We start from the raw sequence: 16,973 nt of genomic DNA, 5'->3' as shown, positions 1-16,973 counted from the left end.
GCACATCAGCCAGAGATCCTTGATTTGAATCTGGTTGAGAACATAGGGGTCAGGTAGTAAATGGATATACTCTATAATGGGAAGAAGGGCAAATGTTTGTGTATGTAGCTAAAAGGGTAGACTATTTGTACCTCTCCAGTATTCATTCTTTCTTACTAACTGAAAAATTACATTCAGGGTGCAATGTGCCAGGCAAACAACAAAAAAAGATTTCTCAGATCACCTGACATCTTTCTGGCCATTGGAAGCTGCTGTCTATTGTATGTTGCTTCCAAAAAGGCTGTTGTTTTCCTGTTAAAAAGGCATAGACCAAGCTTGCACTCTCTTTTTGCCCTTTTTCCTTGTCTCTTCCTGCTGGGAATGCATATGTGATGGCACAGAAATAGTGAAGACCACCACACATGATGGGGGGCAGGGCAGAACAGGAAGAAGAGAGGCTGGGTCCTTAATAGTACTGAGGGTCTTCAGTAGCCCAGAACCATCGTTATCTGTATTTCTTGATATGGGAAAAATGAAATCTCTTACTCATTTAAACTATTATTTGTTGGACTTTTGTTAATCTATCTGTCTTCTTATAGATTGTGAACTCTCTGAAGCTGAAGAGGTTTTTTTTGAGGCAAAATTGACATGTAACACTATATTAATTTCAGGTATACAATATACTGATTTGATACTTGTATGTATTATGAAATGATCACAATAAATCTAACTAGTCCCTATACATGGCTACATTTTTTCTTATGATAACGACTTTTAAGATCTATTCTCTTAGCATCTTTTAATGTGCAACACAGTATTAAAAACTATAGTTACCATGTTCTACTGAAGAAACTGTACTGTTCACTTCTGTATCTTCATTTCTTGATGTAATGTTCACTGTAAGATAGGCACATATATGTTTAATAAGTGGAAAGATGTACTGCCTTTGTTAATAACTTAATACCTAAACTATAATCTGGTAAAACCTCTAAAGGTTTGGTGAAGTAAGATATAAACAGTGGTTAAATATTACATATTTAACTGGTTTTTAGTTCAGTAAACAAGGTTTACCATCTGGCTAATAAGAACATTATTTTTAGTCATATGAGTTGTTTTTTGTGTGTGTGTGTATTTTTCTGAAGCTGGAAACGGGGAGGCAGTCAGACTCCCGCATGCGCCCTACTGGGATCCACCTGCCATGCTCACCAGGGGGCGATGCTCTGCCCATCCGGGATGTCGCTCTGTTGCGACCAGAGCCACTCTAGTGCCTGAGGCAGAGGCCATGGAGCCATCCCCAGCGCCCAGGCCATCTTTGCTCCAATGGAGCCTTGGCTGCGGGAGGGGAAGAGAGAGACAGAGAGGAAGGAGAGAGGGAGGGGTGGAGAAGCAGATGGGTGCTTCTCCTGTGTGCCCTGGCTGGGAATCAAACCCGGGACTACCACACACCAGGCCAACACTCTACCACTGAGCCAACCGGCCAGGGCCGAGTTATTTTTTTTATTAAGTGAGAATTTCTGTTTTCCTTCTAAATTGAATTAAAAGTGATATCTTTAAAAAAAAAAACTTTGAAATGATTCAAGTTTACAGAAAAGATGCAAGAAAAGTTAAAGGGTATAGGAATTTCCTTTACCCAAATTCCACAAAGGGTAACATTTACCACATTTGCATTATCACCCTTCCTTGTTATTTTTTTCTGAACTTTCTTGAGAATAATGCTTCTTTTTCCCCTAATGAGCTTTTTCTTTTTTTTTCTTTAAATTATGACAGCCCACTTGGGTTTAGATCTGGAAAATACTTTAGGGTATATTTTTAAAAAATACTTCAGTGTGTATTTCCTGAATTTACAAGGACACTTTCTTCTGTAACCATAGTATTATTATTAGGATATTAATATTGTACAGTTCTGTTATTCAGATTTTTCCATTTGTCTTAACTGTAATTTATAACAGCAGACAACAGATTTTCCCTCTGGTCTGCTATCCAATTGAAGATCACACAAGTGGCATTTATTTTATTTATTTACTTCTTTTAAGTCTTTCTTAATCTGGAGCAGTTCCTCGATCTTTCATCTTCATGACCATGATGTTTTTGAAAAGTATAGGCAAGTTATTTCATAGACCATGGTGTGAACATTTTTTATCTTGACAATTCACCTGACTTCAGATTTTCTGGAGTTAAAAACAGAGAAATCATGTATCTCCTCAAAATTTTATATCTTTAAAAATATTTTTTTTAATTTATTTTTAGAGAGAAAGAGGGGGGAAAAGTGAGAGGCATCAACTCATAGTAGTTGCTTCCTATATGTGCCTTGACCGGGCAAGGCTGGAATTTTGAACCAGCAACCTCAGCATTCCAAGTTGACACTGACACTTTATCAACCGCGCCATCACAAGTCATGCAAAATTTTATATCTTAAGAGCTTTACCTCAGTTGACTCCAGCATATCTTACTCAGAAATCTACATTTATGCCTGACCAAATGGTGTTGCAGTGGGTAGAGCTTTGATCTGGAACTCTGAGGACCCAGATTCGAAAGCCCAAGGTCACCTGCTTAAGCGCAGGCTAACCAGCTTAAGTGTGGGATCATAGAACTCCATGGTCACTGGCTTGAACCCAAGATCACTGGCTCGAGCAAGGGGTCCCTGGCTCAGCTGGAGCCTCCCCCTCCCCCCATCAAGGCACATATGAGAAAGCAATCAATGAACAATTAAGGTGCCTCAACTATGAGTTGATGCTTCTCATCTCTCTTCCTTTCTGCCTGTCTGTCCCTGTCTGTCTCTCTCTCTCAGTAAAAAAAGAAGAAAAAAATCTACATTTATTATTGTTGTTTAACTATGTTTCTCAATAGGGCACAAATGGCATTTTGACTAGGATGGTTCTTCATTGCACCCAACTGACCCACACATCTCTGACTCCTGCCACTAAATTACTGTAGCATTCTTCAGTTGATATGACCACCTAAAACACCCCTAGTGGAGAACCACTGTTGTGTAAAATTTAGAATTTTTAAATTAAGAAAGTCCTGCTTTTTACATAGTAAGTAGTATAAAAACACTTCCCAATTGATGATTTCATTTATTAATTATCTATAATCAGATAGCTGATAATGTGCGTTAGCTGAATTCTGGTCAGTTATTTAATTAGTTATATATAATAAATGATAGAGGATTAAGTTGGTCATACATGTTTTTATATAATGTGAAATGAGAATCCTACTGTCTCCTTTAAAATCAAGGACTCCAGTCTGACCAGTGATAGCACAGTGGATAGAGCATTGGCCTGGAACACTGAGTTCCCAGGTTTGAAACACCGAGGTCACCAGCTTGCACAAGGGTTCATCAGGCTCTAGCGCAGGGTCACCAGTGTGAGCACAGAGTCTCTGGCTTTAGTGTAGAATCATTGACATGATCCCTGGTCGCTACCTTGAGCCCAAAGGTCATTGGCTTGAAGCCCAAGGTTGCTGGCTCGAGCCCAAGGTCACACTGGCTTAAACAAGGGGTCACTGGCTCATCTTAGGCTTTCCCCGCCCCCCCCCCCCAGTCAAGGCACACATGAGAAGCAATCAATGAACAACCAAAGTGGCACAACTATGAATTAATGCTTCTCATCTCTCTCCTTTCCCCTTTCTCTATCTCTCTCTAAAAAAATGAAATAAAATCCAGGACCCCACCTTAGGAGTTAGCTGAAATAAAATACCCCTGAAAGATTTGCCTTAAAACTCCATGTTTTATTGTTATAAATTTTAAGGTGAATGAGTGTATGTATTTACATTTAATTTTAATGATATTAATTATTACATTTATGGTTTTCTTTCAGAATTGGTCCCTAGGAAAGACCTTCTTATAGAAAATGTGCCATATTGTGATGCACCAACTCAGAAGCAATGAATTTTCTAGGACAAAAATCAAATCGTTGTAATTTTTCATTTTAAAATATATAACTGTGACAAAAGTCCTGGAAATGCTGATATTTTTCTCTGAACTGGCATATTGAAAATGAGTGAATTAAAATGTAGTTTCATAGTTAAATTTCTTATTAAAAGAACAATGCTAAAAATGGCAGGCCATAGCTGAGTATTTCTAAAGAATAGTAGATAAGAAGACATTTCATTTACATTGAAAATTAAACTTTATAAAGTAAAATAAATGCTTTGGGAGTTATATTTACTTCTCTTTGACCTTGATGAGTATTTTGATCTTACCATAATAACTATTTGAAAATGCAGTATTTTGACAAGTTGATGGGTTTTTCACCCATGTGAAATGAAACTGTTAGATTAAAATTATTAGATTAAATTGATGTTTAGTCCAAAACACATTAAATTAGTCAAAATATCACAGTGTGTGCCAACTTTCCACAGAAGGTGGCCTTTGTTTCCTAAAACACTGAAATGATTTCTGTAACTAACAAAAATATAGTTCCTTTTTAGAGGTAGAGAGTATCTCTGTGTACCTATAAAGACATTTTTTTAATCAGTTTTCTGAAGGTAGATGATAAAATATCAAAATCACCTTGAATCTCTTGTGGAATAAAAAAAAATCCTTATTTTTAAAAGAAATAGTTACCCTCAGTCAAACTATATAATATAGCTTTAGTAGAATTTACAGTAGCCAAGGTATGGGAACAACCTAAGTGTCCATCATAAATGTGTGGATAATAAAGTAGTGGTGCACATGCACAATGGATTATTGCTTGGCCATGAAAAAAAAAAAAAAGAAGAAGCTTAACCATTCTATAACATGGATGGATCTAGAGGGTATTATGCTAAGTGAAATAAATCAGTCAGAGAAAGACAAGTACCATGTGATTTCACTTATGTGTGAAATCTAATGAACAAAAAAAACTAATACAGATTTTTAGATACAGAGAACAGACTGGTAATTACCAGAGGAGACATGGATGGATCTAGAGGGTATTATGCTAAGTGAAATAAATCAGTCAGAGAAAGACAAGTACCATGTGATTTCACTTATGTGTGGAATCTAATGAACAAAATAAACAAAACTAATACAGATTTTTAGATACAGAGAACAGACTGGTAGTTACCAGAGGAGAGGAGGTTTTAGGGGACTGGATGAAAATGGTGAATGGATTAAGAAATGCAGATTGGTAGTTATTAAGTTGTCATAGGGATATAAAGTACAGCATAGAAAATATAGTGAATAATATTGTAATTGTGTGCCAGGAGGGTGCTGGAAATATAGGGGAGCACTTTGTGATGTGTATATTTGTCTGACCACTGTGCTGTATACCTGAAACTAGTAGAAAACAATAGTTAATATAAACTCTAATAAAAAAAAATAAAGATATGTATTCTTTAAAAAAAAGAATCTGAATCCACACTATTAGAATCTTCCTTTTTCTTAATATATGAAGCCCTTTTGGAAGTCATATAACTCTTTTCCATTCTGTAGGAGAAAATACTGAAGTGTTTGCCTCAAACATATCCAGTTTTGAGTTCTATTCCCATCACTGTAAACTTGACACATTACTTAACACCTCTGAGTCTGTTTCCTCACTGAGACAATACAGATAATACTAAGTATTGGAATTGGTATAGTAAATCACAGCACCAAATATAAATACATCCTGGGTATTTAGAAATAGTGCTCTTATGATAATGGCTTATTCGTTCAAAATAGTAGAGTCTTTTAAGAACCAAGCACTCTTTAGGACACAGAGAACACAGCCAATTTCATGGAATTCTAGTCTTTGGGGAGACTATAGCCTTTTATAGTGTTGGTGTTCAGGTTTAGTGGAGCTGGCAGGTATAGGCAGGTGTTTATTTCAAGGTCATGGGTTGTCCCCTTAGTTTCCTTAAGTTTCCTGACAAAGTGTTTAATAAGATCATATAGTCCCAACCTCTCTTACCTTGTAACATCAAAATTAAATGATAGTGTTGTCATTCTCCTCAATAGAGAAATCTTCAGTAGGTAGAGGAACATGCAGCTGTCAGTGGAATAGCGGGTTAATATTTTGGTATGCAGTGGTTCTCACTATTGCTTGTTTATGTTTAATGTTATAATGTTATAATGTTGAGGTTCTGCTTTGGAAAAAAACAGATTTTTAACATCTATACCATTTTCATAAATATAAAATATAAAAAAATAGATATTTTTGCCCTGGCTGGTTGGCTCAGCGGTAGAGTGTTGGCCTGGCATGCAGGGGACCCGGGTTCGATTCCCGGCCAGGGCACATAGGAGAAGCACCCATTTGCTTCTCCACGCCCCCCCCTTCCTCTCTGTGTCTCTCTTTCCCTCCCGCAGCCAAGGCTCCATTGGAGCAAAGATGGCCCGGGCGCTGGGGATGGCTCCTTGGCTTCTGCCCCAGGCGCTAGAGTGGCTCTGGTCGCGGCAGAGTGAAGCCCCGGAAGGGCAGAGCATCGCCCCCTGGTGGGCAGAGCTTCGCCCCTGGTGGGCGTGCCGGGTGGATCCCGGTCAGGCGCACGCATGCGGGAGTCTGTCTGACTGTCTCTCCCCGTTTCCAGCTTCAGAAAAATACAAAAAAAAAAAAAAGATATTTTTAACATCTGTACCATTTTCATAAATATAAAATGGGTTAATTATCTCCGTGAACCTGTTGGCTTAGTAGGATAATTCAGCCAAAGCTGTTTCCTCTCACTGAACATTAGAATACAGCTCAATCTGCTCTGCTTTTATTCTTCCAGAGTAGAAAGATAGGTGTGCAAAGGGCTAGAACAGGGGTCCCCAAACTACGGCCCAGGGGCCGCATGCAGCCCCCTGAGGCCATTTATCCGCTTCCCCCCCCCCCGCACTTCTGGAAGGGGCTCTGAGAGGAGCATAGTTCCCATTTAAATACTAGTCAGTTTGTTGATTTAAATTTACCTGTTCTTGGCCCTGGCCGGTTGGCTGAGCGGTGGAGCGTCGGCCTGGCGTGCGGGGGATCCGGGTTCGATTCCCGGCCAGGGCACATGGGAGAAGCGCCCATTTGCTTCTCCACCCCCACCCTCCTTCCTCTCTGTCTCTCTCTTCCCCTCCCGCAGCCAAAGCTCCATTGGAGCAAAGATGGCCCAGGCGCTGGGGATGGCTCCTTGACCTCTGCCCCAGGCGCTGGAGTGGCTCTGGTCCCGGCAGAGCGACGCCCCGGAGGGGCAGAGCATCGCCCCCTGGTGGGCGTGCCGGGTGGATCCCGGTCGGGCGCATGTGGGAGTCTGTCTGACTGTATCTCCCCGTTTCCAGCTTCAGAAAAATACAAAAAAATAAATAAATAAATTTACTTGTTCTTTATTTTAAATATTATATTTGTTCCCGCTTTGTTTTTTTACTTTAAAATAAGATATATGCAGTGTGCATAGGGATTTGTTCATAGTTTTTTTTATAGTCCGGCCCTCCAACAGTCTGAGGGACAGTGAACTGATGCCCTGTGTAAAAAGTTTGGGGACCTTTGGGCTAGAAAGTGTACACCTCTGACAAGTAAGAAAAGCAGGAGTTTAAATGCACACTTTCCAGAAGGAGGCTTCACTCAAAAGCTGTGTATCACCTTTATCATATCTATCTTAAATCTAATCTTTTTTACATCAAAAGATTAATTAAAAATGAAATTCTATATCCCAGTCCTATCTGGACAATAATCATAATTTACCATATAGAAAAGGAAAATATAAATAAAATTAACATAATATTAAATTTTAAGCAAACCATTTTTTATTCAAAGGTTCTGATCCTGAAGTTTGCTCACTTTTCATTTAAAAAGGAAGATTAGTAGGATTTTGAGGGGGTTAAAGATAATCTAGCATCAACTGAGAGTTTCTCTTTATAATAATCAGAAATGCTAAAGTAGAATTCAAAAGGAATTTACATAGAGTATGTATCTCTACTACTTAAACTTGACGCCCTTGCTGCTTACAAACATTTCCCTATGCTATTATGTCTCCTTACTTTGGGGACCATTGGTCCAAACCAGCCTAAGAAAATAGAGTGAGTACTATTGCCTTTTAAAAGATCTGCAGAATTGGAGAGTTCACAATTTTATTCATAATTCTTTGCAATGATTACTGAGGTGACCATATATCACAGAAAAACCCGAGTCCAACTTTATACTGTTTTCCCAGCACAATCACTAATCACATTCCATTTCACACTCCAATGTGTCCAGATTTGGGATAATCTCACTACACTGTCACCAGGTTGATCACTCACCTGTCCATCATTTTCCGAGCACCTGCCCTGGACCTGGCTCTGAGAATGACTGGAAATACAAAGGTGAGTAAGGTATCTTCCAGCCCCCAGAGAACTCAGGAATGGAAGATGCGGGCAAGGAGGAGAAGGGAACCACTTAATGACAATACAAAGTGATGAGTGTCACACGTGGGTCTGTGCCATATGCTGTTGGGATCACAGAGAAGAACAGATGAATCAAAGAACACCACAGGCTCCTCAGTGAAAAGGACAAGAAGACCAGAATCAGATGTGAGAACAATGACCCAGCTCCACAGAGGCAGGTAGGTCTTCTCCCATTTAAAACAATGTATTAGTTTCTACCTGTTTAGGGAACTGGTGTGTTAAGGATGGAAATGGGAAAAACAGTTTCTGTTTCGTATTTCTTCAGTATCCTAAGAAAACCTTCCCTGCCACTGAATCTTGTAATATGTAGAGAACAATTAAAATGTTTGGAGGAAGGATATTCTCCACAATTTAATAGTTTTAAAACAAATAAGATCATATCACTTCTTGCTTAAAGCCCTTCATGAGTTGACCATTGCTCTCAGAATAAGCTCCTTCCCACAGCCCACAGCTCTGCCCCTTGTCTGCAGCCACAGCTCCTGCAGTTCCCACTCCAGCTCACTATGCTGTGGTCACCATGAGAAATGCCACGTTCTTTCCCACTGGAGCTCTTCTAGAACTTTGCTGTTCCCTCTGCCTGGAGCCTCTTCCTCCAGCACTTTAAAAGTCTGACTTATATAGAGGGAAAGTCCACGGAGAACAGCACCAGCACAGAGAGAAGTGAGCAAAGCCAAGAGGCAGGAGAGAGGATTCCTGCTGATGTCACAGAGCACCCGGGCTATCAGCTGCAGGGGCTATCAGCTGCAGGAGAATGGAGACCCTGCCTGCCTCATCCACTGCTGTGCCCTGGTGTCTGGAACTGGCCGGCATGCTGGGTGCTGGCCTTTTCCCTTTGGAACCACAACATTACTGTGGGGAGTTCCCGTAATAAAGTCCACGTACTACATCACTACGCACTTCACAAACTACAGGAGTCACACCCCAATTCTATGAAGGGGATGAAAAACAGTAAGTACCCAACACATCTTTCTGGAGCATCAAGTTTATTACGGATTTTAAGAGAAAAAATAGTAAGAACCCCTACAAACATGGGAGCAAAGGAGAGCAGGGGAGGGGAGAAAGGCCTCAGGAAAATAGTCAAGTTTCATTCAGACAGGGCCGAAGAATGGGCCTACAGTGAGGGTGAACTTCTTCTTGACCCCAGGGGACCTCCAGGTAATTTTCCAGACATAGCAGGTATTCTGGATAAAATGCCTCTGAAGGCCACAGAAATGCTGGATACTCTCCCACTGTGAACCCATGCAGAGAACTCTATAGCAGGTGCACTCTGCTTTCCACTGGACCAAGTCCTCGCACCTTGCACACATGGCGAGTATTTCTGGCACTGCTCTCACCTGCAGCTGTGGGCATCCAGCCTCTGGCTCACCTCCTGCACCACATGGTGGTTCTCTTTGGAGTTCAGCACCTTCAAGTTCAGTGTTTAAAATGCAGGGGGTGTTGCTTGACCTCACCAGCATCTTACACCATGGCCCTGCCTTGGCCATCCACATTTTTAACCATCACAGTGGCTTGGCTGTTCTCCTTTTGACATGTGAGCTCATAGTGAATGGCCCACAGCAAAGGCATCTTAAAAACAGCCTGAAGACCCTCCAAGCCACCTGCTGCCAGGGCCACATTGGAGGAGTGGGCTGTGAGTGCCGGTCCTGGACTCCGGGCTGGGTGGGGGAGCACCGGTCCTGGGCTCCGGGCCCAGTTGGGGACCAGTGGACCCTCCTGGGGTACTAGAAGACTTTTGTATCTCCTTCCCTGATATGTGAACCTCTTTGGTCGAGGAAAGACTGACGGTGTCAGAGGAGGAGCAGGGCTTTACCCAGATAGTGAGGCCTTTCAACTTGCTTTTCCTTGTTTCCAGGAGAAGGAACATTCCTATGACATTGTTGTAAGTTTTTTCTGTTACAGCCTCTTGCATGTCCTGCTGCTGAAATCCCATGTTCATTTCTTCTGTTACCTGGGAATCTGTGTCCCCCGAGGCAGTGCATGGTAGGCCTCAGCTCCTCCTCCTGCCCGATGTTGCCCCCTGGGTCTTTCATGATGTCTTTAAGGGGTGCTCTTTGGCTGATGTTGAAAGGCATTAATATTTTTAGAAGTTCTTCACATTCTGGAGATATAAGCCTGGTAGAAGAAAATACCCACTCAAAATCTGATTCTTCATTTCCCCAAAGTCCTGCCCCCAAACAGCAGGGTCCTTGTCACCATATTATAGAGAATTACCCCCAGGCTCCACACATCCGCCTTTGGACCCTCCGTAGTCTTGAAGCTGCAAGGTCTCTGGGGCCATGTAGAAGATGGGCCCACAAAAGGTGCTCAGTTTTTCGTCTGTAACTTCTGTACTGATACCAAAGTCTGTCACCTGGATGTTGTGCTCCCCGTCCATCAGTATGTTTTCTGGCTTCACATCGGGTGTGTTGTGCCCCTGGTGGCAGTACTGCACCACTGACAGCAGTTACCAGAAGATGGGTAGGGCTTCCTCCTCAGTCCTGGGGCCATAGTCATACAGATAGTCAAATAAGTTCCCACCACTGACATACTCCATGATGATGAGTAACTTGTTCTGGGTGGCAATCATCTCAATCAGTTTTGTGGTGTTGGGGTAATTTAAGCCTTTAAGAAGTGAACTTCACTAAAAGCCCCAGGGCAGACTCACCAACTATGACTTTCACAGCCACATCTGTGCCCACCAGAATGTGCAGGCCAGCTTCCCCTTGGCAAAGCCCCCCTTGCTGTGGGTGCACAAGAAGACGTAGTTAGTTGCCAATAGGGCACTCCTTCCTGCCAGAGGTGGCTCCAAAGTCATTAGACATGGTGACTTCAAAATGAAAGCAAGCCAACTAGTCCAAGTCTAAGAGCCAGAGAAACCAAGGCAATTAGTCCAAGTGCAAAATCCAAAAGTCAAAAATCAAGCCTATGAGTCCAAATGCACAGGTCTCCACAAAGCTTCCTGGGCTATAAAAGACAAAATCGTCAGCCTAGCCAGGGCCTTATATACGGTTGTCTATAATCCATCACAGGAGTGCCTCATGAGGTCAGGGCAATCATGGACCATCAATCAAGGCTGGGGATAACCCACAGTGGTTTTCTCACTGTTGGTCCCATGACCCTTTTACTCTGGAAAAAAACATAAGTACCCCCAAAGAGCTTTCTGTTTATGTGGGATATTAAAGATTGATACTGACTTTACTAAAAATGAAAATCTAAGTTGCAATGATTTTAAATAAAATAAAAATGAAATGCGTGAACCTTGCCAGTGGTGCAATGGATAGATGGACCTTGCCAGTGGCGCATTGTACTGGAGTGCCAAGGTCACCTGTTTGAACACAGGGTCACTACTTCCAACTCATTGTCGCCAGTTTGACTTTGCTCATCCCAAAGTCACTGGCTCCATCCCAGACTCACTAGCTCGATCCCTGTGGCACTGGCTCTAGCCCCGCTCAGGGCACATATGAGAAGCAGTCAATGGCACAACTCAGCGGAACAATGAGTTGAAGCTATAGTGTTCCCTGTGACTAGCACAGTGCATACTGAGTAAATATTTGTTCGTGGGATTAATAGAACAGTTTGGAGGAACAAAAGAAAATATGGCCAATTACTTTTTTAATCAAAGTAGTTCATAAAAAATCTTAACAAACATTCACATTCTTTGCTCACTCAACTTTTGGGGCAGATAAGCTAGGAGAGAGCAAGGCTGAAGTCTGGTCTCGCTGTATGTGGGCACTTGTGAGGCGGAGGGAAGGCCAGCTGATGGGGGCCTTTCTGTGAACATTGAAGATGGCTCTTCCCTTCAGTACTTGTCAAAGGATGCAGTGGGTTTGGATCTGCAGTGAGGCTACAAGGTGTTTTTACACTTTGAATACCCATTTCCAGATTATACAAAGGACTTCTCGGTGACCGTGAGTTGGCCATGTAGGTTAATTTCTGTGTTATTTAAGTGAACCATCTCTGTGGAGAAAAGTGATGATGAGGTTTGTTCATTTACATTTGTGCAAACACTGAACGTCTGGATGAAAGGGTTTCTGCAGAGGTACAGAGGGTGAAGGAATAAGTGAGGTCAAATTCTGCCCTTTTACGGAGGCAGAGAGGGAGCAGGCAGGCCCGAGGACACTGGGGGGGGGGGGGGTCTCTGGCTCATTTTATTTCAAACTTGTCTTTGAAGAAAGCTCCCTACTGTCAATACATTGAGAGTTTTAATCACATGTATGTTATTATTCTAGTAATTACTTTCCTTTAACATTTCTCCCCAAAGTCTTATCCTAAGCATGACAGTCTCTGTTGCTGAGCTGATTGGGACCTAAATGGGATCATTTCACCCATTCTAGAGATATGTTGGCAAATTACACTGAGAGATTAGAACAAGGTCAGGAAACAGACCAGGTCCTTTATGACCAGGTAGTGGCACAGTGAATAGCGCATAGGACTGGGCCATAGAGGACCCAGGTTCGAAACTCCAAGGTCACTGGCTTGAGCACAGGGTCACTGGCTTGAGCCTGGGATCATAAACATGACCCTATGGTCGCTGGCTTGAACCCAACGTCTATGGCTTGAGAAAGGGGTCACTTGCTCTGTTGTAGTCCCCCCCCCCATCAAGGCACTTATGAAAAAGCAATCAATGAACATCTAAGGTGCCGCAACAAAGAATTGATGCTTCTCATCTCTCTCTCTTCCTGTTTGTCTATTCCTCTCTCTGACTTTCTCTTTCTCAGAGAGAGAGAGAGAGAGAGAGAGAGAGCCTGACCAGGCAGTGGTACAGTGGATAGAGCATCGAACTGGGACACAGAGAACCCAAGTTCAAAACCCCAAGGTCACCAGCTTGAGCACAGGGTCACTGCCTTGAGCCAAAGTCACTGGCTTGAGCAAGGGGTTACTCACTTGGCTGTAGTTCCCCAGTCAAGGCACATATGAGAAAGTGATCAATGAACGACTAAAGAGCCACAACAAAGAGCCCACAACAAAGAATTGATGCTTCTCATCTCTCTCCCTTCCTGTCTATCTGTCCCTCTCTCTGTCTCTCTCTCTGTCTCTCTCTCTCTCTCTCTGTTTTTTTTTAAAAAAAAAAAAAAAGACAGAGAAAGAATTTCAACAAAAGCTGCCAGTCCATAAGTCAATTATATCCTTGTATAAAAAGTGTATTAATACCTTAAGAATAATACCAATAAAACAGAACATTTTTCTAGCATAGTGATATCTCTCAGCAAGGTAAATATACAGGCTCAAAGACAGGACATTTAATGAAAAACTGTCAAGGCAAAAACCAAGCTAAAGAAAAAGGCAATCTTTTTTTTTCAATATGCTATATCAATTACTATACTTGTGATTTTGCTCAAATGAACATATAGCTTTTTTTAAAATTAAATTTATTGGGGTGACATTGGATAACAAAATTACATAGGTTTCCAGTGACAATGCCATCTGTATATTGCATTGTGTGCCCACCACTCAAAGTCATGTCTTTTTCTGTCACCACACATTTGGCCCTCTTTACCCTTTACTACATCCCCACCCCTCCCTCTGGTGACCACCACACTGTTGCCTGTGTCTATGCCTCTTTGTTGTTTTGTTTGTTCATTTGTTGCTTTCAGTTTTACATCCCACATGTGAGTGAAACCATATAGTTATCTTTTTATGTCTGACTCTTTTTGCTTAGCACGATACTCTCTAGATAGATCATGTTGTCGCAAGTGGCATTTCATCTCTCCTGTGGCTGAGTAGTATCCCATTGTGTATGTACCACATCTTCTTTATCCAGTCATCCCATGAAGGACACTCCAGTTCCTTCCCTCTTGGCCACTATGCAGAATGCTGCAATGAACATAGCGGTGCATATACCTTTGAGAATAAATGCTTTCAAATTTGGGGGGCAGATACCCAGAAGAAAGGTTGCTGGGTCTTATGGTGACTCTATTTTTAAATTTCTGAGGAACCTCTATACTATTTCCCATAGTGGCTCTACCAGTTTATGTTTCCACCATCAGTGAAAGAAGGTTTCTTTTTGTCTACAGCCTCTCCAACACTTGTTACTCCTTGTCTTGTTGACAATAGCCAATCTAACAGGTGAGATGGTATCTCATTGCAGTTTTGATTTGCTTTTCCCTAGTACCTAGTGAAGTTGAGCATCTTGTCATATATCTGTTGGCCATTTGTATGTCTTCTTGAAATGTGCCTGTTCAGTTCCCTGCTCATTTTTAACTGGGTTGTTTGTTTGGTGTTGAGTTTTGCGAGTTCTTTTTATATTTTTTTATATTAACCCCTTGTTGGAGCTGTTGTTTGCAAATATCTCCTTCCATTCAATTGGTTGCCTTTTTGTTTTGTTGGTTGTTTCTTTTGCTGTGCAGAGCTTATTAGTTTGGTATAGTATATAACTTATTAAAATGTTTCTCTTGACCCTGTAATTTGCTACTTTGGGCGGGAGGTGGGCAATAAATAATTTTATTACTTGTTCTCAGGTACAGGAAGGATTTGTTTGCTTTACTGTGCCTGGCTCTTCCTGAGAGGGGACTGAGCTCCCTGACCCTTTCAGGCATCCAGACAAATCCTGGGGAACTGCTCCTTCAGGTCTTGATGTCCTTTCTCTGTTCCTCATATCTCTTTGGTGTATGTTTAACTGCTTTACCTCTGAAATTTGTTCTTCCTCAGAAGATAGCAGGTCCCTTGCTGTTTGGAAGACATGCATAGTTCTTTTCAGGTCAAGCAGTATGGAGGTTCCTCAAAAAATTAAAAATAGAACCACCTCATAACCCACTTCTTCCACCTCTGGGTATCAAGCTGAGGAAACCCAAAACACTAATTTGAAAAGGTATATGCACTCCTATGTTCACTGCAACATTATTTATAATAGCCAAGACGTGGAATCAGTCCAAGTGTCTATCAGTAGATGAGTGGATAAAAATCTGTAGTACATATATGCAATGAAATATTACTTGCCATAAAAAAGGACCAAATCTTACCTCTTGCAGCAGTATGGATGGACCCAGAGGATGTTCTGCTTAGTAAAATAAGCCAGACAGACAAAGACAAATATCATATGATTTCACTTATACATAGACTCTAAAGAACAGAATAAACAAACAAACAGAACAGAAACAAGCTCATAGATACAGAGAACCGACTGATGGTTGCCAGATGGTTTGGAGTTGTGGTCCTGGATGAAAAAGGTGAAGGGATTAAGAAGTATAAATTGGCATTCAGAAAGTAGTCACAGGGATGTAAAGTACAGCATAAGGGCCTGACCTGTGGTGGTGCAGTGGATAAAGCGTCGACCTGGAAATGCTGAGGTCGCCGGTTCGAAACCCTGGGCTTGCCTGGTCAAAGCACATATGGGAGTTGATGCTTCCAGCTCCTCCCCCCTTCTCTCTCTCTGTCTCTCCACTCTCTCTCTCTCCCTCTCCTCTCTAAAATGAATAAATAAATAAATAAATAAAATAAAGTACAGCATAGGGAATATAGTCAATAACTATGTCTAGTACCAGAATTATTGGGGGATCCCTTCATAAATTATGTAAATGGTTAACCACAATGCTATACACCTGACACTGATATAAAATAATATTTGATGTCTGAGGGGCACACACACCATACAGTGTCCAGAGATGTGTTGTGGAATTGGGCTCCTGAAACCTGTATACCGTGTTTCACCATGTATAAGACGCACCCTTTTCCAAAAAATTTTGGGGTCTAAAAATTGAGTGTGTCTTATACAATAGTTGGAGATATTTTAAGAAGTGTTACATTTCAAATGCCATAGATGGAACTGAGGACGAGGCAATATATAAAGACAGTGATTCGTCATCAGACACAGATGAGGGCAAGCTAATGGATGCAAGTTTTAACAGTGATGAGAAGTTGTAGGAATTTTATGATGAATAAAACTTGAGTTCAATAACTTTATGTAATACATTTATTTTCAAATTTCAGGTCACAAAATTAAGATACGTCTTACACATGGGATCTTCTTATACATGGGGAAATACGGTAATTTTGTAGTGTCACCCAAATAAATTCAATTAAAAAATAATATTGAATGTCAATTGTAATTGAAAAACTAAAAAATAAAGTAAATATTGATAAGCCTGACCAGGCAGTGGCACAGTGGATAGAGCATCAGATTGGGACTCAGAGGACCCAGGTTCAAAACCCCGTGGTCACCAGCTTGAGCGTGGGCTCATCTGGTTTGAGCAAGGCTCACCAGCTTGAGCACAAGGTCACTGGCTCGAGCAAGGGGTCACTCAGTCTGCTGTAGCCCCACAGTCAAGGCACATATGAGAAATCAATCAATGAACAACTAAGGTGCCACAATGAAGAATTGATGCTTCTCATCACTCTTCTTTCCTGTCTGTCTGTCCCTCTCTGTCCCTCTCTCTGTCTCTCTCTTTGTCTCTGTCAAAATAAAAAATAGGGTCTACCATTAGATAAGTTGTGACACCACTACAGCAGTCAAGATAATGACTATCATTCTTAAAGGTTTTGTTCTCCTGCTTTACAATCTTTCTCTTTTATCCCTTTCCTCATCCCCTGGCAACCACTGATTTGCATTCTGTGTCTGTACAATAAATAAACACTCCCTAGGATTTATATAAATTCCATAATACACTGTATTCTCTTTTCTTGGTCTGATCTCTTTCACTCAGCCTGATATTCTGAAATCTATCTAAGTTTTATGCAACCTGTATTCACAGTTTGTTTTTAGTGCTAAACAGTATCT

At 41.4% G+C, this 16,973-nt stretch overlaps 1 protein-coding gene across 2 annotated transcripts in view; it reads left to right on the top strand.

Annotated features, from left to right (window-relative positions):
* The window catches only part of LYRM7 (LYR motif containing 7), a 33,477-nt gene extending 28,778 nt beyond the window's left edge, over positions 1-4,699 (top strand). The window contains exons 5-6 of one of the 2 annotated variants that reach the window (XM_066388077.1): positions 579-650; positions 3,795-4,699. In XM_066388077.1, the coding sequence (XP_066244174.1) occupies positions 579-650; positions 3,795-3,865 (143 nt within the window). In that variant the 3' untranslated portion in view covers positions 3,866-4,699. The remainder of the gene's footprint in view (positions 1-578; positions 651-3,794) is intronic. The other variant, XM_066388078.1, reaches the window with a different exon arrangement.
* The last annotated feature ends 12,274 nt before the right edge of the window (positions 4,700-16,973 follow it).

Source organism: Saccopteryx leptura, chromosome 6 (assembly GCF_036850995.1).
Source record: "Saccopteryx leptura isolate mSacLep1 chromosome 6, mSacLep1_pri_phased_curated, whole genome shotgun sequence".
Lineage (NCBI taxonomy): Eukaryota > Metazoa > Chordata > Mammalia > Chiroptera > Emballonuridae > Saccopteryx > Saccopteryx leptura.
The sequence above is the reverse complement of the archived record's forward strand: the minus strand, read 5'-3'. Positions and strand labels throughout refer to the sequence as shown.